At 36.0% G+C, this 27099-nt stretch overlaps 1 protein-coding gene across 6 annotated transcripts in view; it reads left to right on the plus strand.

Moving 5' to 3' along the window:
* The window catches only part of FRMD4A (FERM domain containing 4A), a 573082-nt gene that overhangs the window by 170678 nt on the left and 375305 nt on the right, over window positions 1-27099 (plus strand). For 2 of the 6 annotated variants that reach the window (XM_074194082.1, XM_074194083.1), the window contains exon 1: window positions 1-25637. This exon is cut by the window's left edge and continues 1355 nt beyond it. The exons of the other annotated variants lie outside the window; for them this stretch is intronic. In XM_074194082.1, the coding sequence (XP_074050183.1) occupies window positions 25479-25637 (159 nt within the window). In that variant the 5' untranslated portion in view covers window positions 1-25478. The remainder of the gene's footprint in view (window positions 25638-27099) is intronic. 6 annotated transcript variants of the gene reach the window in all.

The raw sequence follows: 27099 nt of genomic DNA on the forward strand, positions 1-27099 counted from the left end.
AACATTTCCAGAGTGCCTATTGTATGCATAGAAGTTAGGTGGCATAGTGAATAAGGAAGATGAGTTCAAAGTCATCTTCAGACACTAGCTATATGACCTTGAACAGAGCACTTAAATACTATTTGCCTCAGTTTCCTCCTCTGTAAAAATGAGGATACCATTAGTACCTACCTCCTGGGATTGTCGCAACCAAAATTTGTAAAGCATTTAACCCAGCACCTGGAACATAGTAGGTACAATACAAATTTTGGTATTTAAAGATATAGATTTGTGATGGAATTGACCATGTTTTAGTAGACTTGTACCACAGATAATTGCTATATTTTGCAGGAGCATGTGTTTTTGAAATGTATCAGATACTTTATAATATGTCCAATATGTGTTTAGATAGATGTTTGTATACAGGCATGCACATGTGTACATGTTGTGAATATATGCATAAAGTGATACAGACCTCCACTAGCTATTTAAAATGATTAGATTTGTGGATCAAACATTTAATAAATTCACTTTTATTTTAATCCATTGTTCTTCCATTGATTAATCTTCCACTAATTAATTCATTCATTCATTCATCAGCAATAGTAGACTTGTATCCATAAAACATGTTTGTTTTTCTTTGGGAATATATCTGCCAAATTTCACTTGGATTTGAAAAGCTGTGTGCCTAAGAGCTTTTTGGTCCTTAGAGAAAAGTTTGTCCTCTGTTGGAACACAGCACCATATTAAACCTCACAGCTCAGAAGTGGTCAGGAGGAGGCAAGCATCATAACTCAGGTGAGGTGTAGTCTTGCGATTATTATGACTCTCCTGCCTCACTTCCCACTGTAATGGGCAATGAAGGTATATTGGAATGTATGATGTAATGTCAATTCCAATTGGTCTCTTAATATCGTCTGTAGTTTTATGAGACTTTTCAGTCTAAGTCATATATTTATATAAGGAAAGAACAAGAAAGGTGAGAGAAAGCTTCTGCAATAATGGGAGGCATTTGCCACTCAAACTGTATTCCTAAAGGCTTAGCAATTTTTCCTTGATTTCCAAGCAATAAGACCTTCTATAGTTACATCAAGCACTTAGAGAGTAAGAGACATTCAGGTTACTAGAGATTGATTTCTGCAAATATTTAGCCAAGTGATACTTTCACTTATGGAACACCTCTATTTCCTAAAGGTTTGCACAACTATCTCTTGCTTCATTTTAGTCTCAGAAATATCATAGTGAGGGAGAAGCAGCAGGCATGATTGTCCTCACATTCTATAGAGAAAGAAAATTGTTTCATAGTCTAATTAAGTCCCTTGGCCAAGATGATATCCTCTAACTACTGGCAAAGTTAGAAATAAAAGCAACGGAATAGTCTCTAGACTCCCAGATAGCTATTCTGATCACTAAATTCCTGTCCACATGGCCATTACATCCCTGAAGAGAAACTCTTATAATCTGAGGCAAGGAAAACAATGAAGAAGGGTCATATAATCAAAATATTATGCTCCTTGAACTGACTCTCACTGACTTAGTCAATCCAGTAAGAGGAAAGTATCTGTTTCTATCTCTACCTCTGTCACTTGTTATTTTGCATGTTACCAGAAATATTGTTATTTCTGATAATTTGGATTTTCTTTGACATAAATTTAGCACAAAATAAATATATTTTTAAAAAGTCAGTTGTTTCAGCCATGCCCAACTCTTTTTGACCCCATTTGGTGTTTTCTTGGCAAAGATGCTGGAGGGGTTTGCCATATCCTTAATTTAGAGCTGGAAATGACCTCATAGGTAATCTAGTCCATCCACTCCAATTTCCAGACACTGAGGCTCAGACAGTAATCTATGCCTTAATTTGTCCCAGTTATCTGGATGTTTTAGGTGAAATATTCAGTTTGGGAAAAACATTCATTTATTTGGATATTTTTAGCTGGGATGGGAGTAGTTAATAAAAATACCTATGTATTGACAAAAGAAGTCAAATGGTGAGATGTCACTAAATAAACATTTTCAAAATATTATATTTTTGTGCCCACTCTCTTTGTTATGTTTTTCTGGGCTGACAAATTTCCAGTCTATTATTTCACAAACCATTACATTATCACAGCAGCTAGGCTGCATAAGTTAAGGATTCAGGAAGCAATGCAATCTCTACAGGCTGTGCATGACACATATTTTGAATATATTCATGCAGAGAAAGTGTGAGACTGTATCTCCCCCCCCAACAAAACAACCCACAAACTAAAGCACTGTCTTTGGTGGATATTTATTACCATTCAAAGCAGACAGCAAAGACACTACTGAGACAGATCACTATAATCATGCATATTATTATCACAATCTCCTAATACAGCAGAAGGTTTTGTTCCTTCTAAAAATATATGACTCTTTTAGAAAAGAAAGAACTTGAAGCATCTAATATGGATTTTCTATAGTTCACAGGCCAAATTTAAGGTCAGTTTTCCTATATTTGTTAGTTACTTGACCTATGTTTTAGCCTTTTTTTCTCTCAACAGTTGCTTAGAATTTCTTCAAGTTAAACAGGACAATTATTTCAAATCAAAAACATTTATAATAATAATAACTATTGCACTTATATAATGCTCTAAGCAAAGCACGTTACATAGAATGGCCTCTGTGACCTAAGAATGATTTCCTCATGGTCATTTGATGTCTTTGTCTAGGCACCAATACTAACCTTGTTGAGTTATGAAACCCTACTGTGGTGGAATTGAAAAAAGTCTTTGAATCATGAATATGTTCCTTTAGGGAGAATTTTGGTGAAAATCAGTAACAAGAATTACAGTTTGAGGGAAAAAAAAAAGAATTGTAGTATGCATAAGTGCAAAAAGATGCCACACAGAGATCTCCCTTCTTTGGTGATTCTGAAAAACTTTCAGATGTTTAAATAAGCAATCAGTTTTGGAATGTCATACATGTGAAAGACTAGTCAATGCCATGTGACAATTCTGCTTCTTAATGCTGGTTTATAGGAAGAAAATCCTTCCAGATAAGAAAAAATCTCTATATTCTACCATAATTTATAATTATCTTGGAGGTGTAAGATATCTCAAAATTCTATGTTTTCCTTTTTTCCCCAACTAATAATAAATACTAAATTCCTACTCAGGAAAGCAAAGTGAAGATTATAGTGATAATTATAGTTCTACCACCTACCTTACTAGGCTGTTGTCAGGAATGTAATTTGTAAACCTAAAAGTGCTATATGAATGGGAGCTATTTCTAATAAGATTGTTATAATTATATTAATAATTATTATATTAATCACATTAATAATTATTATTGGAATAATAATAATATGTCATTTGGGAACTTAAGACCTCTCCAATTCATGGACTTTTGAACTATTGATACTACATACCAATTTCAACAGTGGTCATTTTTCTACTGGCATATATGCCAATAATATTTAAATTGTGTACAATTTTAGACAATAGACATTATAATTTTTGTATTATAATTTACATTTATTTTGAAGAGTTTTATTATTTTTTCCTTGAGATATAATTAGAAATATTCTGAATGATTACAAAGATAGGTTTGAGAATCATTGTTCAACTCTCCTGTAATAAATTTCTGAAATCAAGATGTATGTACAACTGGATGATAGGAACTAAATTCTTCAGGTTCTGCCTTCCTTAAGCTACTGACTCTTTTTAATGAATCACCCAAAGGTACAGGACTTGGCAAGTTAACCTCATTTGCCTCAGTTTCCTACTCTGTAAAATGAGTTGTAAAAGGAAATGGCAAGCACGCTACTATATTTGCCAAGAAAACCCTAACTGAGATCATGAAGAATCAGACATGACTAAAAAAATGGCTCAACAACAAAATAACAGGTAGAACCTGGATACAGCAATATGGAGTTCAAATTCTGCCTCAGATGCATACTAGCCAGGGGACCCTGGACAAGGAACTTAACCTCTCTCAGTCTCAGTTTTCTCCTGAAAAATAGAATTGTACCTGATGGTTTCTGAGGTCCCTTCCAGCTCTAAATTTAGGATCCTATTCCATAATTTGTAGTCTTAGAGAATTGCCTGAGAGATATTAAGCCTAGAGTATATGTCAGAAGAGGCTCTCTTTCTGTCTTTATCTCTGTTTCTGAGTCTCTGTCTCTGTCTCTGTCTCTGTCTCTCTCTCTCTCTGTCTCTCTTAGTTGAAACAGCCTCTCAGAGTGGGAGTAAGTCTAGGTATTGCTATTATAATTACCCCTTTTAGTGTTTTGCTCATGGAAGTGACTTGATCATTGTTGTTCAATAATAGGTTTTTTGAAACCACATCATATATGACCTACATGACAATTGTCTATATTCAGTCTCATCTAATGGCTAATGGCAGGAACTATGTTATATTTCATATTTCTATCTTCCATAGTGCCAAACCAATGTTCTTCCTATTGTAAGCCCTTAATGTTTATTGAAGATGGTTATCTAAAATAAATACATTTTTAAAAACCCTTCCACTTGTTTCTGCATAAACATAAGCATATTTCAATACATGCAACTGTAGGCCAGCTTATTGCCAAAAAAAAGAAAAAAGGAAAAAAGAGGTAGAAAAAAATCTCTTTAATTCATTCATTAATTTTAGGGGCATCTACCATGAGGGATTTATAAATATCCCCTTCCACTCTTCTCCTTACCTTTAAGTGCTCTCCATCCTCACAAAGGCAATCTTTGGCATATAATGAAAATCTCTGCATGCAGAGGAGATAATCTTGAACCAAATCCATTATAGCCTTTTAAGAAAGTCAGAGAGAGTGACATACTGAGGTCTGAAAACAGAAATCTGTATATGATCCAAATGCCATTATGATTTTCTGGGGGCTTCACTAAAATTGATGAGGTTGAAGTTATTTACGTGAGGATCTCAAGGGCATTCATGGAATCAGTTTAATTGGACCTGTAACTCAGATAGACAAATATTTGGATCATCATGAGGCAATTGGCTTATCCCCAGTATAGCTCTTTTACCATTTCAGGCAAAAGAATAAATGAAAATAGACATATCCAAAGAACAGGGGAAAGGGTAGTTAAGGAGCTTTTTTTAAGCCTTTATTAATTAGGTCAGAAAGAATAATAGCACAGAAAATCAGAAAATGTAGTTAACCAGAAATAAATCTGCTTATTTTTCCAGCCTGCATTTGGATGAGTTTAGAAGGGAATGGAGACACTAGGTCAGATTATATGTTCTTCTCTATCTGAAGATTTGGTTGGTGTCATATGGAACTCTAGGAACACAAAAGAGAATAAACCAAAAGAGCTATAAAGGTATCACAAGGACATAGAATTGACCACAAGGAAACAGAATTGATGACTAGAAACAATTTTATCCACAAGTGAATTCACTTCTTTAGCTTAATTGATCCTCCTGTTATTCTCTTTTCAAGTGTAAAAAAAAAAATATTTCAATACCTCAATGGATTTGTAATTTAACTGATATGACTAATCCCTCCAAAAATGCAGATTAGAATGCACCCATTCCTTCTTATCCTGCTAGATTTTGCCTGTTTCTTCTTATAAATCCTCCACAAGGGGTTTAGTCAATGTTCTAGGTTCTTATAACATGAAAGGCTATACTAATAGAGTTATCTGACCTGTCTATCAGTTATCACTCAATTTTATCACAGGACCAGCTTTCATGTTCCTTTTTTTTTCCAAGCATAGTTATCTAGTGAAATCTTTTACTTGCATCATTTCTCTTAATTTTTACAAGTAACGTGTTGCTGCATCCACAAACTCACGAAACTCAACCTGCTCTTTGAATGACTTTTAATTTCAATTCTCCAAAAACTAGGTTGACAAGAATAACAAATTACATTTATGTTGTACTTTACAATGGACTCAATGGGCTCTTCAAAACAACCCTTTTAAGTAGGAAGATTTAAATCTTTTTTTTTAACATAAGAGAAAACTCAATCTTCAACAGGTTTAGTAATTTACTTAGTTTTCTTGTTGTTGATATTCTTAAGTCATTTCAATTGTGTTTAATTTAGTGACCCAATCTGGAGTCATACTCCAAGTCCAGAGACAAATACACACAAATCTGCCTCATTCCTGCTTCTAGAAATATTCATACATAAGCACAACCAAAGTGGGAATTAGTTTATCAGAGTTAAAACAATGCATGCCAGTGTTAAGCAAGTCATTTTAAAAATGGGAGGTATGAAGAAAGACAAGTGGGAAAGGGGTTTTGAAAGGCAAATTGTGCTTTTTCCCAATTTTTTTACCTAGAATCAGTCCCAAATAGAGCTCAACTCTGGGGGAAAATGGATGGAAGGGAATGATGACAGAGGCAACCATATTTAGGAAAAAAAATAAAAAGAATCACAGTTGCTTTTATAATTCAAATAGTCTCCAATTAAATCTGTAGTCCATGAAAGAATGATTTTAAATAAGACTACCCTGTAATTAGAAGATGAGGAGGAGAGTAACTTTTTAAAAAAGCAAGATAAAGTCATTAGCTAAAAACCAAGATTTTCTTGCTCCTTTCAGTAAATGTAGATAGAAAGGTCTTCTCTTTATATTGTCTCACTTATAATTTTTTTTTTTTAAATCATCTCCAGTTCCTAATTTAAGCAAAGCAAATAATATCATTAGCTTTTAGATATGAACTATCCCAAGGATAGCTAAAGGAAATGTGGGGTTTTTTAAAAAGGAAAATAAAAAGATTAGTGGGTTAGTCACATGCTTCAGTTTTGTAACCCAGCTGAGTACTATAGTATATTTAGAAAGTATAATTTGGGGTTGTGTGGGCACTGAAATGAACAAGTCCTAATTTGAGCCCTAAGTTGGGGAGCTAACACCCATTCTTTAAGAAGTAAATGGTTTTGTGTTCAACTCTAAGGAGCCATTTCTATTTTGTTTTAATCCAAGTTCTATTTCATTGAATCTTATTGAGGTTCTGGTAGAAAAATAGATAAGGTTTGTTGCTTTTTTGTTTTTTGTTTCTTTTATTACTGCTGATTTGGCCTATATGAAGAATTAGTAGTAGGTAGGGTACTGGAGTTGGGATTAAGAAAATAGGGATTGAAATCCCATCTCAGAAATTTAGTTGCTATATGACCTTGGATTTAGGGTGCCTTCTACTTCTAAATCGATGATCCTATAATCTGTGGGAATTTAGGCATAGCACTGCTTCAAAGAAATTTCTGTCCTCTATTTGCCTGGATATAGTATACATATAATTTTTCCTGCCTAGTACTAACTTTAAACAACCACTAAATCTTTGTTTCTTCATCAGAATAATAAGGATAATACTTGCATTAGTAGAATACAACCTTCTGGAGGGCAGGGATGTTTTCACTGCAAACCGTTAAGTAGTATATAAATGTCATCATTCTTATTATCATCATTTTCTCCTTTTTCTTGGCATTTTCCTTTAGAAGAAAGTATCACACCCATGAAATTCAAATCAGTCTCAATGAAAATGAAAAAAAAATCAGATTTTGTGAGTCTCTTGCATCACTCTGCAATCTTATTTCCTAAATTATCCTCTCTAGTTACCATTACTTGAATCAGTGACTCAAGTAAAAGCATTTCATCTAATAACACTGATTCACTGTGGCTGAATCAGGAGACCTCCTGGCTGTGCCAGGGTGGACCTTAATGATAATTTACATTTGTATACCCCTTTGGAATTTACAAAGTACATCTGCAATAATTCTGGCATGCTATTCACAACTTGACAAAATGGTGATAGATAGACATTTTTTGGACATGACCAAAGCAGGAATTTATTTTACTTGACCATACATTTTTATATATTTCCTTCTTCCCTTCCCTCTATGGGATGGAGGGAAAAAATGCTTATTGATAGGAAAAAAAAGGTTGTAAAAACATAACCATCTGTCAAATTAAGTCTCGGAAAAGTTAAATTGCTTGCCCAGCCTCTCACCTTAATATGTGGCAGTACCGAGTCTCCTAATTTCACTCATGTTTTTTTCTTCTACATCCCATTTTCTCTGACCCAGATGTTGTGAATGCTAGAGCTGGATTGTCACTAGCCTAAAGAAAATTCGTGAGCTTTTGTATTTATAGATCAGATTCCATTCTCAGACATCTCAATTTCTCTTCATGTCTAGTATAAAGTCTCACTTAAGGGGCAACTAGGTGGCACAGTGAATAGAGCACCAGCCCTGGAATCAGGAGGACCTGAGTTCAAATTTGGCCTCAGACAGTTAATAATTGCCTAGCTTGTGGCCTTGGACAAGTCATTTAACTCCATTGCCTTGCAAAAACAGGAAAAAAAAGTCTCATTTAAATAGTCATAGTCTATTCCCATCCATGTTATACTGGACCACCATATTTAATAAGGACTTCACAATTCTCACATATCATTTTACCTATCTGAGAAATGGACTGAGAATGATGTAGGCACACTTGCAGTCTTCTTTTGGAAGAATACTACAAAGGTCAAAGATCATTTTATAAATTCTTATAGCCATAAATTAAAAACTGATTCCAATTGATATTTTGCTTTGCTCCCTGAGAAGCAAGATAGTCTGGTGGAAAGAGACCAAGTATTGGGACTCAGAAGAGACCTTGGGCTTTGATTACCAGTATGATCCTGGGCAAGTCACTTAATCTCCTGAACCTTCATTTCCTTCTCTCTAAAATATGGGTAATAATAATATTTGCATTACAGAGTCATTTTGATGAAACTGCTTCATAGACTTTAGGGTTCTGCATGAATGTCGATTATGAGTTCTCACCCTAGGATCAAATCCAACAGCTTAGCTTCTTTGTTTATCTTTCCCAGTATTACTTCATCCCTTCCATTAGGACTCAAAATGAAATGTCCTGCTCAAGTCTGTACTTTGTATCCTGCCAAGCAGATAGATGTCTATCACTTTCTCTTCTGCTTTTATTAGATTTTCTATGGGAAATCAACACAATGGAAACAGCTTTAGTTGAAAAGAAAGAAAAAAATAAAAAAAGAACAAAATACTTCCCTTTACTCCCCTTGGTGAAACATATTGTTGCAGCAGGTGTACCAGAGATGATTCAAAGGCAACATGAGGCATGGGAATGCCACTCTTCAAATAAGGAATTTCTCCCACAGGGGAATGAATTCAAATGGAATATTGGGCCCTGAAAAAGTGGTGGCACTCTATTTCATCCTATTGTGTATCTGTGACTTAAAGGAACTATCAGTGACAAAGGAGAGAGGTAGATTTTTAACAAAGAAATCACTGGAGAATGTGTTTTAGATGGGATCCTCTTAGCTAAAAGTCAAAAAATACACATTCCAATTCTGAATCCCCCTGATTAATGCATACCTTGGACATGAGCTGCAAATGCCCCTGGGAATACTCTGGGCAATCAAGATTTAATGCCAGAGAAGGAGATAAAGGGAATTTTTCTGCTGTTCAGTTCTCACCAGAAATGTTAAATGCCTCTTTTCATATGCCTTCTCTCTCCTTTTTCCACCTCTCTTTCCATACTGAACATTGCTGCAATCCTTCTATCAGTGTACTTTAATATAAATGATAAAATGAGCAAATAACAATACCTTCCCTGGGAAAAAGATGTGGCTTTTGGCAATAGGGTCATTGCCAAGAATAGTAAAAACAGACTATTGATTTGAATCGAGAACTAAAAGATTTATTTGGACCATTTCAGGATAGTTAGTAAATCAGATTAGATACATGCTAGTTCAGAAATCAAATCCATATCTGACCTACTCTGGAGAATATAGCTGAGCCACCTGCTGCCTAACCCAATAGGCTCTTAGATCCAAACTATCATACTGCCATCCTATTTTTTCCAATTTAATCGATCAACAAGCACTTATTAAGCACCTGTTATATGTCAGACACGTTGTTAGGGGCTGGGGATACAAAAACAAACAAAAAAGGAAAAAAACAGTCCCCTGCCCTCTTGTGTTTGAGGAGCAACTTAGTTCCACATAGAACTGCCAAGACAACAGTGAAGAAAAGAAGTGTGGGGAAGAACCAAAGAGATGGTGGGAAGTTAGTCCATTCTGGGGCAATTTTTAACAATGAAGGAAAAAGTGGACATGTTCTCAGACAGATATATGATTAGCAGCTCTCCAAGAACTTCTGACCTTGTGATTTGGGGTTTCCCATCATCTGAGATTATGTCCATTTGAAGTGCCTGTGGTTGCTTTGCTTATGTCAAGGAAATAGAGTTTCATTTCCTCATTCCTAGGATGAAAGAAAAAGATGCTCTGGCAGAGGAAGTTCATAACTCCAGTCCTGTAGTGAATTAATTAGCTCACCTATGATCATAGAATAAGTAGCAAGTTATACCCCCCCATCTAACATTCTCAAAGTTTCATGTTGCATGGAAGGAAATACACTGACTGACTGAACATAGTAAGATTTTACTGATCCTAAAAGACCAAACAAACAGCGAATCACAAAATCTCAGGACTAAGGAGAAACCTTAATGGGAAAAGGCACAAAGAATAGCATATAGACCTGGAGAAAGGAAGATCTGAATTCAAATCTGGTCTCAGACAATCAGTATTTTATTGGGCAAGTCACTGTGCTGCCTCAGTTTCCTCATCTCTAAAATCAGGATAATAATACCTACCTTCCAGAGTTCTTGTAAAAACTAAATGAGATATTCATAAAGCAACCTCTGAACTAGATTAAACTGCTCATTTTACAGCTGAAGAAAGTTAGACATTATTCAAAATAAACCAAAACTGCAGTCCCTACTTTTCAGAGCCTTATATGCAAAGAAATATAATCGATAATAGTTTATTTTGTTTTACTGACTTTTGTTTTACTGATTTTTAGTGACCATTTTAAAAAACTCATCTGCTGTTATTATTTTATCAGGTATCCTCAGAAAGGTATTTATGCTATAACTCATTCAATGAGGAATAAAATAGGATTGAGGGTAGGGGGCTTTGAATTTTGGACTTGAACTTGATGACTAAATAGAAATTGAGCTAAATGGTAATCTTAATTGCTACCCCAAACTTTTCCTCAGAGATGTAGATAGTGTAGGGGATTATGCTGCCCAGGTGGTAAATATTAGCATATTTTTTTTTCAATTCAGTAAACATTTATTCAGTGCCTACTGTGTATCAAGTACCATGCTGTAAGCATCAGGGATACAAATTAGAAAAAGAGACAATCCCTGTCCTCAAGTAATTTACAGTCATCCACAAAAAGAAGCTAAAAATGGATGAAGAAGGTACCCAATGAGAGGAGCATAGTGGGGAAGTGGGGAAGATATTAGTGAAGGGGGAGCCCATCACTGCCCTCTCCCTCACCTTCCTCAAACATGGTGTTCCAGGGAGCCAAAGTCAAGTAGAGGTATTGATAGAGAACAGAACTGTGGAATATGTGAAACACTGAGAGCCCTATATAAAGCAATACCTTCAGTTTGACCTGTAACTCTCCAATCATGGGGGGAAAAGAACTAAGTGGGTTGAGACTATGCCGAGTGTCAAAATAGGTGAGAAGCATTTATCTTGGAGGGGTGGGGCATAATGTTTCTTGAGGAGTCAAAAACAAGCAGAGTTGCTGATGGAAAAATGGAGTAGTAAATCTAACCATAGTTTGAAGTAAATATTCTTTTGTCAAAGCTAATCTTATGTTAAGTGATTAATTAAATGGATCTGGTATACTATCCCCCTAAAATGGGGGGAAGAGGGACATAATGAAGTCTCTATCTAATGATAGCAATTAGACACCCCACACCACACCCCAAAACCACCACGATATTGGAAAATCTCAGGGGGAAAAGTAGAATGTAACAGACCTGTCTCTCCAACAATGGAGTCAGTGAGCCCATGTTACTTTTGTACAGTTGTTTGCAAGTTTTCTCCCCATTATATCATGACTTCCTTGAGAGCAGGAACTGTTTTTATTTGTTGTTGTTTCTGTATGCTATTACTTAGCAAAGTGATTGGCACATAATACTTGGCAGTTCATTATAGGGATCATTCTTTTTTTTTTCAGGTTTTTGCAAGGCAAACTGGGTTAAGTGGCTTGCCCAAGGCCACACAGCTAGGTAATTATTAAGTGTCTGAGGTCAGATTTGAACCCAGGTACTCCTGACTCCAAGGCCGGTGCTTTATCCACTATGCCACCTAGCCACCCCGGGATCATTCTTTCTTGAAGATTCAAAAATAACCTGTCAAGAAGATTTTTTTTACAACATTCTTATAGAAAGTCAAAGAACCTTGAGCATCTAAGACTGAATTCTTCACCATTGGAATAAGATATTTATCTAGTTTGGAATCTAGTTCCCATTTATCATCTTATCTAGTTCTGGGAACCTGTAAGTTGTCTTGGTATGGATTCAAACTCTAACATAAATCCTAATTCTTTCATTGCTTAATGGAAAACTTCCTGTGAGACTCAGTCAAGGTAGACTGCTTAAAGAACACTGATCAAAGATCTCAGCAGGTATGGAGGACCTTTCATTTCCCTGTTTGTTTCATGCAGTTAATGAATTTGCTGAAACGACAAATAGATTAAAGACATCCTCCTCCTCCTGTTTAGGAGGATCATTTCTAGTTTTTAAGAGATCTCAAAATCTGCTTGTTTTGCCATGGTTATACATGAGATTCAGTACTCTTAAAAACACAAACTAGAGAGAAATCTGCAATTCTTTCAGTCACAGATGATTGTGATTGTTCTTGCCTCAGAGTGATCTGATTATTTACTTGTTCTTTTCCTTCACAGCTGTGACCTAGTTAATTTTAAGTAGGAAGCAAACCCTGAAATCATTAGACCCTCTCCTTGGCCTGAAACCCTTGCTCTGTTAAATTTTAGGATGTTCTACTTCATAACAGGAAGTGAAGTTGCCGAGAGAGCAGACACATTGGAATTCTTTGAGCGCTGAGATAAAGGATAGCAAAGGATATTTTTTCCCTTTTCCTTACAGTCAAGGATGAGGGAGAGGGGGAAGAAATGGGATAGGCAACAAAGTGACCAAGGAATGAGTCACCAATTTCTGAATGAGGAATAAAAATCCTTTTTGTTTGTTGCAGAATTTCACATTATGAACATCTTGCTCTTCCATCTGTAGGGACAATGAAGTGAGTGATGATTCAGTGTCCTGGTCTGGCAGCTTCCTGCCTGCCTTTGGGGGGGGGGGGATACTGCTAATGAAACTGATTTCATTTTGAAATTTGATTTTAAATCTCAGTGAGTGACTGCATATGCTGCTTCGGGAGAGGGCATTGGTGGGAAAGAAAATGAATCCAATGACTTTTGTTTGTTACTTTCTTTTAACCATGATTATTTACTCTGTGAGTGGGAAATCTAGCATGGAAACTTCCTCCATTAATGCAAAGTCACAATTTGTCTGTAATTTATAATCCTGGAGACTGGCCTGGAAGGGTCGATGAGAAATTAAGTGATTTGCTAGTAAGAAGTATGATATATGAGAGAGGCAGGACTGACCTGGACCTGGCTCTTTCTTTCTCTAAAAATGAACCTATATATGCTGTGTTTATATGGACTCTTGAAAAACTAGATATTGTGATATGACATTTATCCAAACAAACATAGGACACATGTTTATTATTATCATTATTATTATTACTATTACTATTATTAAATCTACTATCTTATCCAGTAATGCAAGTTTCCAGTATTTAATTTATTTCTCTCACAGTAAGAAACCCATAGAATGTTATTATCCCCCAAGAGATACAGAACCTTAGATTTAGAGTGAACTGTAAGCATTATACAATTCATATTTGAGTAGGAATCAAGTCTATGACATTACCATGAAATGATCCTCTGTCTCTGCTTGAAGACTTCTAGTTAAATGAAACTCACTTCTTCTTGAGTCAACCCATTCATTTTTGGTAGAGAAGCTTTTCTTGTATCCTTGCAACCCATTCCTTTGCAATCCCTAAGACATAATAATAATAACGTTAGTATTTTTTAGTTTTAATAATAAAAATTAATATTTCTGGTCTTTTTTTAGGGATTGCAAAGGTTCATGAGGTTGAAAGGAAATTATTTAAATAATGATTAACTTTAATTTTGGACAGCACCTCTCCCAGTCAAAAAAATCTCAGAGGTATCAGAAAGTAAGTTGTAGAAACTAGGAGACAAGGGAAAGTAGATTTGGGGAAGACAAAATTCCAAATAGGCAATAAAAGTGATCATCATACCAATTTCTTCTTACATCTCCTATCAGCAACTGTGTCCTATCAGGAGAGAACAGAGCTCATTTGCACCTGATTCTGTTAGACCAAAGTCAGTCATTTGGAACCTGTGAGAATGTAACTCCCCAACAACAAAAACAGCATTCTGTAGCCAATCTCAAGGCCCACCCTAAAGTTAGTTAAGCTGATCCTTGGCTGACTGGCATATGGTCATTCCATCACAAGGCCCAAATTAAAATTCTTTCTTGTTTGGTAAGATGTGACTAGGGTTATTGTGAAGCTCAAGTGAAATGTCAAACATTTTCCAAACCTTAAAGCACCATAAATGCCAGTTGGTGGTGATGGTGGTATAGCAAGTTTATAGAACAATGTAAAGCTGTGCTGTAAATGTTTAATAATCAATCTATGAAGTGGGAGGATGAAGAAAATAGGCACACATACACACTTTTTAAGTTTAATCTGCTCTGTTTATACTTAAATTCAGATCATCAACACAACTTGAATCAAGCCCAGATTTATAATTATTGCTGATTTAAAGTTGAAACCCATACACTGCCAGGATGTAGTACAGAAGAAAGAATACTGATGATAGAGTCAGAGTACAGGGTTCAAATCCTACCTTAGATACTTACCTGTGAACTTGGGTAAATCCCTTAAACTTTAGGTACTCAAATTTTCTTTTCTGTAAAAGGATTAAATTGGATAAATGACCTAGATCTACTAGGAAAGCTAGTTGGCAGAGGGGGTAGAGTGCCATCCCTGAAGTCAGGATGACTTGAGTTCAAATTTGACCTCAGATATTTATTCAGTGTGTGATCTTAACCCTGACTGCCTCACATCCAAGGCCATCTCCAGTTGTCCTGACTCATATCTGGCCCTTGGACCCAGAGGTTCCGGAAGAGAAAGTGAGACTGGTAACTTAGCACTGCTCCCCTCACCCCCCCACTTAAATCCACTTCATATGTATGCCATGGCATCATCTCCCTGATGTCATGGTCTTCTTCAAAAACAAAGGACAAGCATCAAATATATAGTCCTGTGATCATTTAGTGGTGGTTCACTGGTATCAAATTCAAACTGAAACAGAATCTCTGGGTTATTAAACATCTCCAAATTACATTTTTTAATTTTATTTTAATTTATGCATTAAAGCAAGCATTTCTCCAAAGCTGCAAATCTTTTATGTACAACTTGCTTTTAAAAATATAATAAAGTTATCAGGTACATTTCTTTTTTTTTGTTTCCTTCCCATTTACATTTTAATCTGGTTCTGGCCTTGCTAGGGAGTCTTGCCTAGTGCTGACAGGCATTACAGTTGAGTCTTCTCCAAAGGAATATAGCAATCCTGTACAAATACTGAAGTTAATTTTGCCCTTGACACTGATTTAGCTTTCAAGAGCCTAGGCTTACCTCAGTGCCACAAAGAACCATGGATTCAGATGAATATATAAAAGGTTAGACAATGATAAGCCATTCTATCAGGATCCACCTTCCTCTATGCCTATTTCACCCTCTTCTCCAAACAGATGCTTATACTTGTGTGGAATCAGAACCATGGAAGCTAGAATACACTGGCAGCAATTTAATTTTTTTTATCTCCTCAAACTAAGGAAAAAAGGTGTGACTTTGACAATAGGTATATATTCTCCACTTATGTAATTTTTAGGTAAATTTCACTAGATATCATCCCTGGTAGGAAGGAGTAGCTCATATTACTGGGCCCAAAGAAAGAATTTTAAAAACCAATCTGGTCTCCAGTCTCTTTCTGTCAGCTTCATTTCTCAGTTACCTCATGGGCAGGTCACTTTCCACTACTGAGACTACAAAAACAGTCTTGTGATAGGGGACAATGGTATGACCCTTGTTACTTAATTCTGAGAGTCATGGGGGATAGCAAAACCCTATTCATTGTTAGTAAGTTAATTAGCAAGAAGGCTAGTCCCTTTTAAGTAAAATGAAGGGATTATTTTAATTGCCTTTAGAGTAACAGAAGATACAAAATTCTGAAACTTTTCTTTATTGTTGAATAGTAATTTCATTTCTTTGTGCATCTGGTCAAAGTTTATCTAATAAAGAAAAAAGAATTATGTATCTTTATGGTAAATCAGATGAGAGCAATTAACTTTTTTGAAGATTTTTAGATTCTTTCATAGTCTGAGTGAATTCACTTATAATTTTTATGTAAATTGTGGACTGTGTCGTTTTTTTTTTCCAGTCTTGATTCCAAGGCTTATTTCCAAAGCTTCTCGGTCTTCAGAGTTGCTTTGGTTCAGAGAAAGATGAAGCTGACCTGAAAACCATTACAAATATTAGAACTTATTGGGTCTTGTCTAGCAAGCAATTCATTCAAAAAATAACATTTGGTCATTTTAAACAATTGGCAGGACTCATTATTAAGAATCTACTATGTACCAGGTGAATATATAAAAGGTTAGATGGATGATAAGTTATACTATCAGGGTCCACCTTCCTCTCTGCCTATTCATCCTCTTCTCTTCTCCAACCAGATGCTCTTATTTGCTTCTATGTCGAAGTGCTAAGATTGCCATATATAGGGTGTTTGTAGTTGTAGCAAGTATATAAATGTTTATTGATTGTGTCAGAGAGTTGCTTTTGGGTTCAAGGTTTTCTTGGTACTGATGCCTTGCATCTTTGTTGCAACCTGCTTTGTCCTATTCCTTCAGGTCCTATGAATCTCTGGGCTCCCCTGTACCTAGATAGCTACTCTTGGGTACTCCTGATTGTTGTCTGCCTCCTGATTAATTGCTTACTTTGAGCTCTGGAATATTTCTGTATGTCTTGACTTTTGTTTGCCAGATAAAGTCTACTGCATCTCCCTGACCTTGAATTCATGTATGTTTCCAGATTCCTGATTACAAACCTACTGTTTAAGAATACATGTCCCAGATCCTAACGTACTTCTAGTTATCCCCAACCTAATTCTTTACTCCAAACCCATGATCCACAAAGTCATCTATGGTAAAGCTAGTTTACATGGAAGTATACCCACATATACATACAAAAATCTCAAATCAAAATCCACTTGTGATTTTATCCAAGTGAACTCTTAATGAGGAAGTCCTATAGTCTTTTTTTTAAGTCAGTAGTCTATAAATTACAAAAACTATTCTTAAAAAGATTTGACTTTGAGGAGTAAAGTGACAAGTTTTCCTATCTCTATCAGTTTTGGCTTGGGGAAAAATGTGAATAACTGAGGAACCAGGTCATTCTTGGGTGAGATTGCTTTCTCCTTTAGACTCAGTTTACAATGCGGATGGTTAGAAGAAGAATTAGCATTCTGCCCAATGTGATTTCTGCTAGTATTTAGTAGGTGTATTGAACTTGAATGGAGTATTTTTCTTCCCTTAAAACTCCTTTTCCTCCTCCTCAGTGTTTCTTCCACTAATGCCTTATTCTGCTACCAATTGGAAGTAGCCTACTCCTTGAAGGCTCTGCCAGCAGGACATAATCTCTAGCATGATCCAACAAGGTACAAAGGATTCCAAACCAACTTGGCACCAGAACATATTCAGGTTATCCAGGGTCTGGTACGTTTTGCTGCTGTAGCTTAATGGTTTTTTAGTTGTGTCTGACTCTGTAACCTCACTTGGAGTTTTCCTGACAAAGATATTGGAGTGCTTTGCCATTTCCTTCTCCAGTTCATTTTACAAATGAGGAAACAGAGGCAAACAGAGTTAAGTGACTTGCCCAGGGTCACACAGCTAATGAAATGTGGGGGGTGGGGTGGGGCTAAATTTAAACTCATAAAAATGAATTTTCCTGACTCCAAGCCACAGCTCCACCTAACTACTCCAAGGATTGGCATAGGAAAGTTCATAAATGATTATCATTAATGTATTTGAATTTTTTCCCTACAACAACTTATAAAGGGTAACTAATAAAGTATGAAGAAATAATCTACAAGACAAAGTACTATTTTTTTCTGATGAAATGACAAATACTTAAAATGTTGAAATAGAAGTAAGTCTTATTTTAAATTATCATTTTAGAGATAAGGAAACTAGTAAATGCCTAGGTAAAATTTGAACATAGGGTTTTCTTTGACTCTAAACCCAGTTCTCTGTTATACCATACTTAAATCTAATTTCTTCAATAGGTCCAAACACATTCTAAAGCTTCACATAAAAAGTACACAAGTCTTTCAATAATATATAAGTTAATTTACAAAACACAAATACAAAATCTGTTGGATGGATCCCCTTTGAACACCTTCTCTCTATCCCCTGAAAAGAAACAAACTTGGAGCCTGTACCATGATATTGGCCAACAAGGAATTCAGAAAAAGAAAAAGTACACTTAGAACCACTGGATTGTTTATTTTGATGTTCCTGATTTCTTTTAGGTCCTGAAAATGTGGGTGGGCATGTTTATTTGTGAGACTGAGGTAATTGGTATAATGAGATCACTTTTATGACCATAGGACCAGCCTGGGCAATAGTTGTAGACCTTTGGGGAGTGTTTCTAAACATAGATCTTGGCCTACTGCTCTGACAATTACTCCAGAGGGCAATTCCTACTTCTCCTTGTACTTTCCCAGGGATCTAAAATATTTTTATATAGTGAACCAGAAGGATTTTATTTTCATTATGCTGTACTGTACTGTCCAAAAGATGAAAGTGATGATTTAATTCCCTTCTCTCTTTTGTTTTTATCATCATGTCTCTTGATTTCTCTAGTCCAGAAATGATGATGATTCTTTGGGTGTCATATCAGGATGCTATCCAGACCCAAATATGAGATTTAGTGTGTTGAGGTCAGCATCGAAGGGTCCCAAGCTTTTAAAAGAGTGTTCTGGTCCAAGTTTTGCCAAATAAACACTCCCTGAATGATAAAATCCTCTTTGTCCATATGCTATTGCCAGGACCCTAGAAATGACATTTGTAGAAAGAGACTATAACTTTTCACAAAGCTTGAGGCTTTTCCCCCTAGGATGCTGAGAGATAAGGAAGGAAAATTTAGTTTCCTCAATCCAATCTGTATCACAGACTGTGTTTCTGAAGAGGCAGTCTTAGAAAATTGCATAGCAATAGCCTTTTGATCAAAACAAGAGAGTCAGTCCCCCTGCACAGCATTCTGGGTCTTTTTTTAAAATTTATTTTTATTAAAGATATTATTTGAGATTTACAATTTTCCCCCCAATTTTACTTCCCTCCCCCACCACGGAAAGCAATCTGTCAGTCTTTACTTTGTTTCCATGTTGTACCTTGGTCCAAATTGGGTGTGATGAGAGAGAAATCATATCCTTAAAGAAGATTCTGGGTCTTTTCAAAGGACCTTTGCAGACCTACAGCTCACTTCCACCCAGCCTAAGGAAAACTTACGCTACTAGGAAAACATATTTTTTTTTTTCAAAAGACAAAGTTTCAGGCCCTGTCATATCCTGGCTCCATAGGGCTCATCAAACAATTTTTAGAACTCTGAAAACAAGAGATATTTGTTCTCATAAAACAACAGAAAGAAAAAATAAAGACTTAAATGTGCAGTGAATTTAAATCCAGGTTTGAGGCCTCTGTATAGCTACAGGGGACCATAACGGTGTTGGGGGGCCGGGAAGAATCAAGAACTGAAAAGATCCAGATGTGGTCCAAGACGGAGACAACATCTAATAAATGTGTACTAATACCCCTCCCTGTTTTCTGTCCCCCAAATGCTGTTGGTTAACAATTCCTTGAGAGACTTAATTCCCTTTCTCCTAACTGGTTATGAATTGCTTTATTTTTGAGGGAGCTCTTCCAGGACCCCAAGTCAGCCTTGGATCACGGCCCTATTGATTAACTTCCTAGTTAAACTCTCTTGACTTTGGGCTATAAGTTTGGGTTTTAATAGTGAGATGATTGTCTTTACCTTTAGAACTCATGTTCAATGAAATAAGGAAATTCATCCCAGAGAATTTTTTAAAAATAGAATCTATTTATGCATTTGAGTAGTACCATTTGGCCTATCAGCAGAGCGTAGGAGTTCTGTAGTCGATATTATGCTTGACATTTTCTAAAATAGATGGCAGGAAATAATAACTGAATAATTATGAGGAGCTCAGATTATGTTTCTGAATGTACTTTTCTATTGCTGTGTGTTTATTTTCCAGGATTGTATACAGTTATTTCTGTGTATTTATATACACAATCCATTGATAATAATTGCAAGATATATTACTTTCAACTTAGAGCTTTTCAAAGTCTTTTCAACATAGTAATTAAATCTTAAAGCATCCCCAGAGCCAGTTCAGAGACATTTAGGACTTCTTTACAAAAACAGTGAACTACAGATTGAGAACAGGGATAGGAAACACATATTGGGAGAAAGGTAAATGGGCTGGAATAAAGGAAAATCAGGTGAATAATTACTTAAAGATCATCCTTTCCCAGATAGAACACTTGCCCAATATTTTCATAGGCTGCTGATGAGCAGTTTCCATGAGAAAGAATCAAATTGTGGAACACTAAAGACAGATCTACTTTACCTTCAGACCTTCTCACCCAAAACCATTTCCAGCCCTGACTACTTTTCTACATGGGAGAGTAACCCATTTGGAGCTTGTGAAAATTAGGTAAATAACTTGTTCTGGTGAACATGTAAACAGGGAAGTAGAGATGTTTTGAGGGAAGATGGGAAGCTTAGCATCCCAAGACTATTTAATGTCATCTCTTTCTCTTTTTTAGAGGATCATAAACTCGCCTTCTCTAATAATCAACCTGAATTGCTACCTTTTCTAATTCTAGAAACTGGTTTTTATTAGCTTCTCTTTCCATTCATAGAACTAAGGAACCATGGTTTTTACTTCTAGGGGAGTGTAAAGAATCAGTTCTCAAACTCTTTGGTTTCAAGATCCCTTTAACACTTTTAAAAATTTAAGCATTTTATTTATATGGTTTGTTCACTGATATTTACCATATGAGAAATTAAAACATAAATTTTTGAAATGTCCATTTTAAAATAACAATAAACCCATTATGTTAATATAAATAACACACTTTATGGAAAATAACTTCCAAAACAAAAAAATATTTACTAGAAGAGTGCCATTATTTTACATAGTTTTTTGTAAATCTCTTTAATGTTTCACTTAATAGAAGACAGCTGAATTTTCATGTATATTTTTGCCTTCATTCTGTTGAGATATGTTGTTTTGGTTGAAGTTTATAAAGAAAATCTGGCCTCATGCAGATATGTAATTGGAAAAGTACATAGTATTTTAATAAGTACATAATGTCCTAGTATTAATACAAAAATTGTTTTGACCTCATGGATCCCTTGAAAGAGTCTCAGTGATCCTCAGGAATCCACACAACATTCTTGGAGAAGGTCTGGTTTAAGGAAAAGACTGGTGCAGAAGAAAGATTCAAATTCAGCCCTGCCAGTTAGTAACTAGGTGACCATTGACAAGTCACTTTTCCCCTTTAGACCTCAGTTTCCTTAGCTGTTAATTAACCAAACTGGACATTATGACTTCAGAGCTCTTTCTGGCTCTGTATCTGTAAATCTATTTCTCTATAATTTTCCAGAGTGTAGAGTGGATGCTTAGTAAGTTAAGTGATTGACTCAATCCTTGTGTCCTTGGGTTTCAATGAAAAGTCTTTCAGAATCAGCCATTAGAAAATAATCTCCTTTAAAAAAGGGGGGGATGAACCTCCAGCATTTGTCTCTTGGTTTGCCTTAGTTTGTTTTTAAGCTCTATTCTTCCTTCCATGTTCTATCCTTTAACTTTTAAATAGGTAGACTACTTATAAAATTTGATCTTTCAAATATGATGAGGAAAAGATGAAGAGATTTGTTTTCAGTTTAAATTTGTTTGTGTAGAGAAGGGCAGATGCTTCACTGTTGTGCCCAAAGAGCAATGGACTTGGAATAAGAAACCCACAATCCTTATCTTAGGTCAACCACAACTAATTTTGTTAGCTTGGACACACCACCCAAACTCTTTATTGTAGGCAAGCATAAGAAACGTGGGCTTTCATTACATTCATTACATTACATTCATTACATTCCCCCTATAAGGGGAAATAGGAAGAATCAATGGTAATGGAAGCTAACTGCTAGCACATCCAGCCCTTAATCTAGGCATTTATGTCTTCCAAATCAAGTCTCAGATGTTAGCTGAATGACCTTGGGCAAGTTATTTAATTTTCCTTTGCCTCAATTTCCTCAATTGTAAAATGGGGGAAATAATTACACCTAATTCCCTGGGTTATTGTGAGAATTGAAAGAAATAAACTGCTTAGCTGATTGATAAAATCTTATTTCTTTCCTTCCTACTTTTTCCTCCTTTCCTTTGTTTTCTACCTTCTTCTTTCCATCTCCTTTCTCCCTTCCTTCTTTCCTTATTTTTTATCTTCCTTCTTCACCAGGTCACAGAGATGAAATGAAATAAAACCTATAAAAATGTGTGGAAAATTCAAAAGCTCTTTAAGTATAAATCATTGCTGTTTACACACCTATCCTGGTCAAACAATTCTCTCTTAAATCACCCCATGAAAATCTATCTTAGTAAATCACCTCTCTATTGGTCTAGAAGGAATTCAGGAGTACTTTTTTAATGGATACATGTATGTATTTTATATGAGAATGTCCTATACTTTCAAATAGTAAGGATTTCAAATAGGAAGGAATTCAGGAGTACTGACTTTGTACTGGAGAACGGAGCAGTGTCTTTGGCATGGATATAAAACTACTTTTACCATGCATCTCCATGGGAGCATGTCAGATTTCCAGAAATATAATCAGAGAGTAACCCTCTTAGGAACTTCAGATTTAAGGCTACACAAAGAATCTCTGTAAAGAGCTTTCCCATTTTGCAAAAGTCATGCAGATTCCAATTGATTTTGAACCAGATCTTTTGTCCTCAGAAATAAATGTATTTTGTATTCAATTTTTTTTAAGTTTATTAAGGTACCTTTAGACTTAAAGTGATTCCTAAATATCTCTTCCAATCTATTAACTAAATACACATTGAAATTGTTTTTTTTGAAAGTCATATTATTTAACCAATAGAGTAATACATCTCCTGTAGCAACATTGCTATCTGTCCCATAATTACATGTTTCTGATAAGAGTCTGGTTCATAGCCAAAATTCTCTAGAGCTTGTATGAAATGAGCTCAGGGCATACATCCAGTAGCTAACTGTACTGCATCATCTATTTGTTATTCCTTGAAGATACCAAAGCAGTTTGCTAATTTTTTTGTTTGTTTTTTTTTGCTTTAGCAAAAGCTAGAAGAAAAAAAAAAGAAAGAAATTACATGAAAGTAGTCCTTGAGTTTATGGGGAAATTATAAATAGCTAATTTTTTTTATATTTGTTTTCTTTGAAAAACTAAAATGAATATACAAGGGTTTTCAGGGAACTAAACAATGTAAAATTCTGAGGTTCTATATGGTTTCAGTGATTGACTAGTGTTTTATAGCTAGTTGATGCAACTCTATAAAATGAGTTTATGGTGAAAATAACATTCATCTCTTAACTGAATCATATAGAAGAACATGAAAATATAAAAACATCATAAGAGAAAGACACTAGTTAGAGGGGCATTATTTTAAAATCAAACTCATAATTTTGTAATAGCATATTAAGAGCATCAAACTAAAGTTGGAGCAGTCTTAGAGATCATATAGTCCAACAATCTCATTTTATAGATGAGTAAACTGAAAGCAGCTGGTACAATGGACAGGGCACTGGACCTGGAGTCAAGAAGACTCATCTTCTTGAGTTCAAATCTGACCTCAGGCACTTATGCGAACTTGGGCAAGTCACTTAAACCTGTTTGTTTCATCTTTCTCATCTGTATAATGAGCTGAAGAAGCAAATTACTCCAGTATCTTTGCCCTGAAAATCCTACATGAGGCCACAAAAAGTCAGACATAACTGCAGTGAATTAATAAAACTGAGACCTGGAGAAACTGAGTTGTCTAAAGTCACATATTTAGCAAAGGCTCTGAAGGGAGATTTGAACCTGGAACTTCTACTTCCAGAGCCAGTAATTTTCTCTAAATTTCTTTTCATTCATAATCATGAATGACATTGATTTGATAGCATCTGCCCTTGAGCAATTTACATGAAGTCTGAGACCCAGAAATAAAGCAAAGAATGTGCAAAAGGCTAAATTACATCTCATCAACATACTAAGAAAAATGTGATGGTATTTTTATGACACCATATTCAAAATGAATATACAAAGAAGCAATTAACTACTCTCCAGGAGTTTTTCAGGAAATGACTTATTGTTTGTTTGACTTTTCAGGCATATCCCCCTTTTTATATCCCAAGCTAGGTAACCCACTGGCAGAATCAGTATATATTTTTTGATTATATATTGTGGGATAAAGTTTCCATTCCCCATAGATCAAAGTTATAACATATAGGACTTGGATGAAGCACTTCTGAAGCTTGGTAAAACCATATAAAATGACCTGTAATTGTAATCACAAACAACTACCACATGCTTAGCATCTCAGAGCCAAGAATTCTGCTGAGTTTTTTTTAATGGATGCATGTATGTGTTTTATATGAGTCTGTCCTATCCTTTCAAATAGTAAAAAAGGTTTTCTGAAAATAGCCTATACTGAAAACAATCGTCTCTGATACCTCTCCCACCTTTTAGCCACCTTCCTTTAAAGTTTTGAGCTTTAATCTTTCAATAACATTTCTCTAAGTTCATTCCATACTAACCCAAACTTGCAAAATTTCCAAAGAATATACTTCTGTTTTTGCTAAATCACACATGGTGTCTCCTGAGGCTGAAGACTGGGAGGGAGATGGATTTTCTCATAATTTAAACATTATTTTGTCCATGCCAAAACAGCCTTAGGTTGCTGAATTTGAAAGGGTTAAGTAAAGACATGGAATGTCTTGGGAATGTTGGCAGAGAGAGAGAGAGACGGCATTTTTTTTTCTCTCTTCCCCTCTGCTTTCTCTCTTTGGATAGAATCCCAGCACTTTGAAAACTTAGTGATGGCTTTGGATTTTAGCTCTTTTCTGAGTTCTGCTACAGCCAGCTGAGAAGTCAGTTTGAAAGGAAGCATCAGTCTTCCACAAGGGAGGGAGGTGTGACTATCTACTTACTGGAAGAGAATATTTTCACCTTGTCTCTGGTAATTCCCAGGGGTAGAGGAAAAGCATCTTGATTTAAGAAGTCACTCCATAACCCTTGAGAGAAAACAGTCCCTGAAGATTAGTGGTGGTAGGGAGGAGGAGGAGGGTTAAAGGTTAAGGAAGAAGGAACAAAGTTTATTTTGGCTGCATTTTTTTCTTTTTTGATTAAAACGCTGTGACATTTGAACCTTGTGGTTCTAAGAAGTCCATCGTCTGGTTTGTTGCTTGGGATCAGAGAGGGGTACAACTAGGCACCTAGCTGGCATGGCTGCTGTTCTCTTTAGTTTTGAAGATCTTTTATATAGCTGGGACAGCCTAGTGTGGAACCTGACTGCCCGGGCACTAAGGACCTGCCGAGCTGGAAACCTTCGAGTTTTGCAACTGATGTTGAAACCATGGTGCATCTCCAGGGCTGTTTACCAGGTGGGATTTGTCTATCTTCTAAAACTTCCTCTGAACATCAGGAGATGGGAGGAGGTTGGGAAGAGACAGAGACAATCAGGGACAGAGAAAAAGAGAGACAGAGGGGAAGAGAGAAAGAGATAGAGACAGAGATGGAGAGAGGAGAGGAAAGAACCTGGTAATGTGATTTTGACCAAGTCACTTAACTAAACTCTTAGGACCTTAGGTAACTGTCTTAGATGGTAAATTTGAAAGAAAGTGCCAATCTGCATTGATAAAGGCAATTTCCTCACCTGGAAGTTCTCTGTGTCAGTGAAATCACGGGCTCAAGCCAATCTTGAGGGGGTGAAGGATGAAGCAAAAATGGATAGGGGAGCTTGGTGATATTTTCTTGAGTAGTTAGAAAAAGAAGGCAGATTAAAGAGTCCTGAATTTGGGGAAGGTCTGTGCTCCCTCTCATTGAAAAAGTAACTTCTGAAAGTGGATATTTGCTCTTTATGCTTTACCTAGTTCATCTGTGGAAAGGAAAGGGGAAAGGAAGCTTCATTAACCCAGATGGTTTTGAGACTATTTGACAATAGGATTTTAAAAAGGGACCAGGATCTCAGAGAACCTTAGAGAAGAGTCACTGTCCTTCATTTGTATCATAGATACTTTGTGTATCTATGATATATGTATCATAGATACTCTTATCAGGCATTACAAAACTCAGAGATTACAAAAGAAACTAATCATATTGAAATACAGCTTAAAATTTTTTAAAAATAATTTTACAAATGTCTCCCTTTCCCCCAAGGGCTAACAGAACTCTTGTCATAAGAACTTTTAGTTCTGATAGGATTCTGCTTTTTTTATCTGATAGACTCGGGGAGGGAAACATGTTCAGTGTCTCTGGTGCTGAGGTATGTGTTTCATTTACTGTTCCATGTGTTCCATGAGTGGTGGAATGCCTAATCTAATGGACTTATTCCATTAAAGAATTTCAAATGGTTTTGGATCCATCTCTCTTTATGCATTGGATTACCTCCCCGTTTGGAACCAAACAGACTGCCTAGCCTTTGTATCTTTAAGCTTAATGTGGCCTGTGCCAAATCCCTTAATTAGCAGTAATGACTAAATAATTCTTTCTTTCCCCAACCCCCAACCAGCTCCCCACTGCATGTTTCGATTTACATTGAAGGGACAACTCCAGAGGCTTAAGCAGGACGATCTGCATTTGGCTTTCCTTCCATATCTTTCCTGCTTTTGAAGTGATGTATCAGCTTCCTCCCTAGAACTCCACAGAGGAAAAGCTTCTGCTGGTCCCTCTGCTCCTGCTTCTTTAGCTGCTAATTAGAAGCATGCAGTGGCAAGCCAATGTGGAGGTAATAGAAATGGCCTCTAACAATGGTTGTGCCATGGGGCTGAGCTTGCCCTCCTTGGGATTTATTGATCCCTTCACTTGGAGGCAGATTTAGATTTCCATCTGAGAACTGAGGTGTTT

The sequence above is a fragment of the Macrotis lagotis genome, chromosome 7 (assembly GCF_037893015.1).
Source record: "Macrotis lagotis isolate mMagLag1 chromosome 7, bilby.v1.9.chrom.fasta, whole genome shotgun sequence".
Taxonomy (NCBI): Eukaryota; Metazoa; Chordata; class Mammalia; order Peramelemorphia; family Peramelidae; genus Macrotis; species Macrotis lagotis.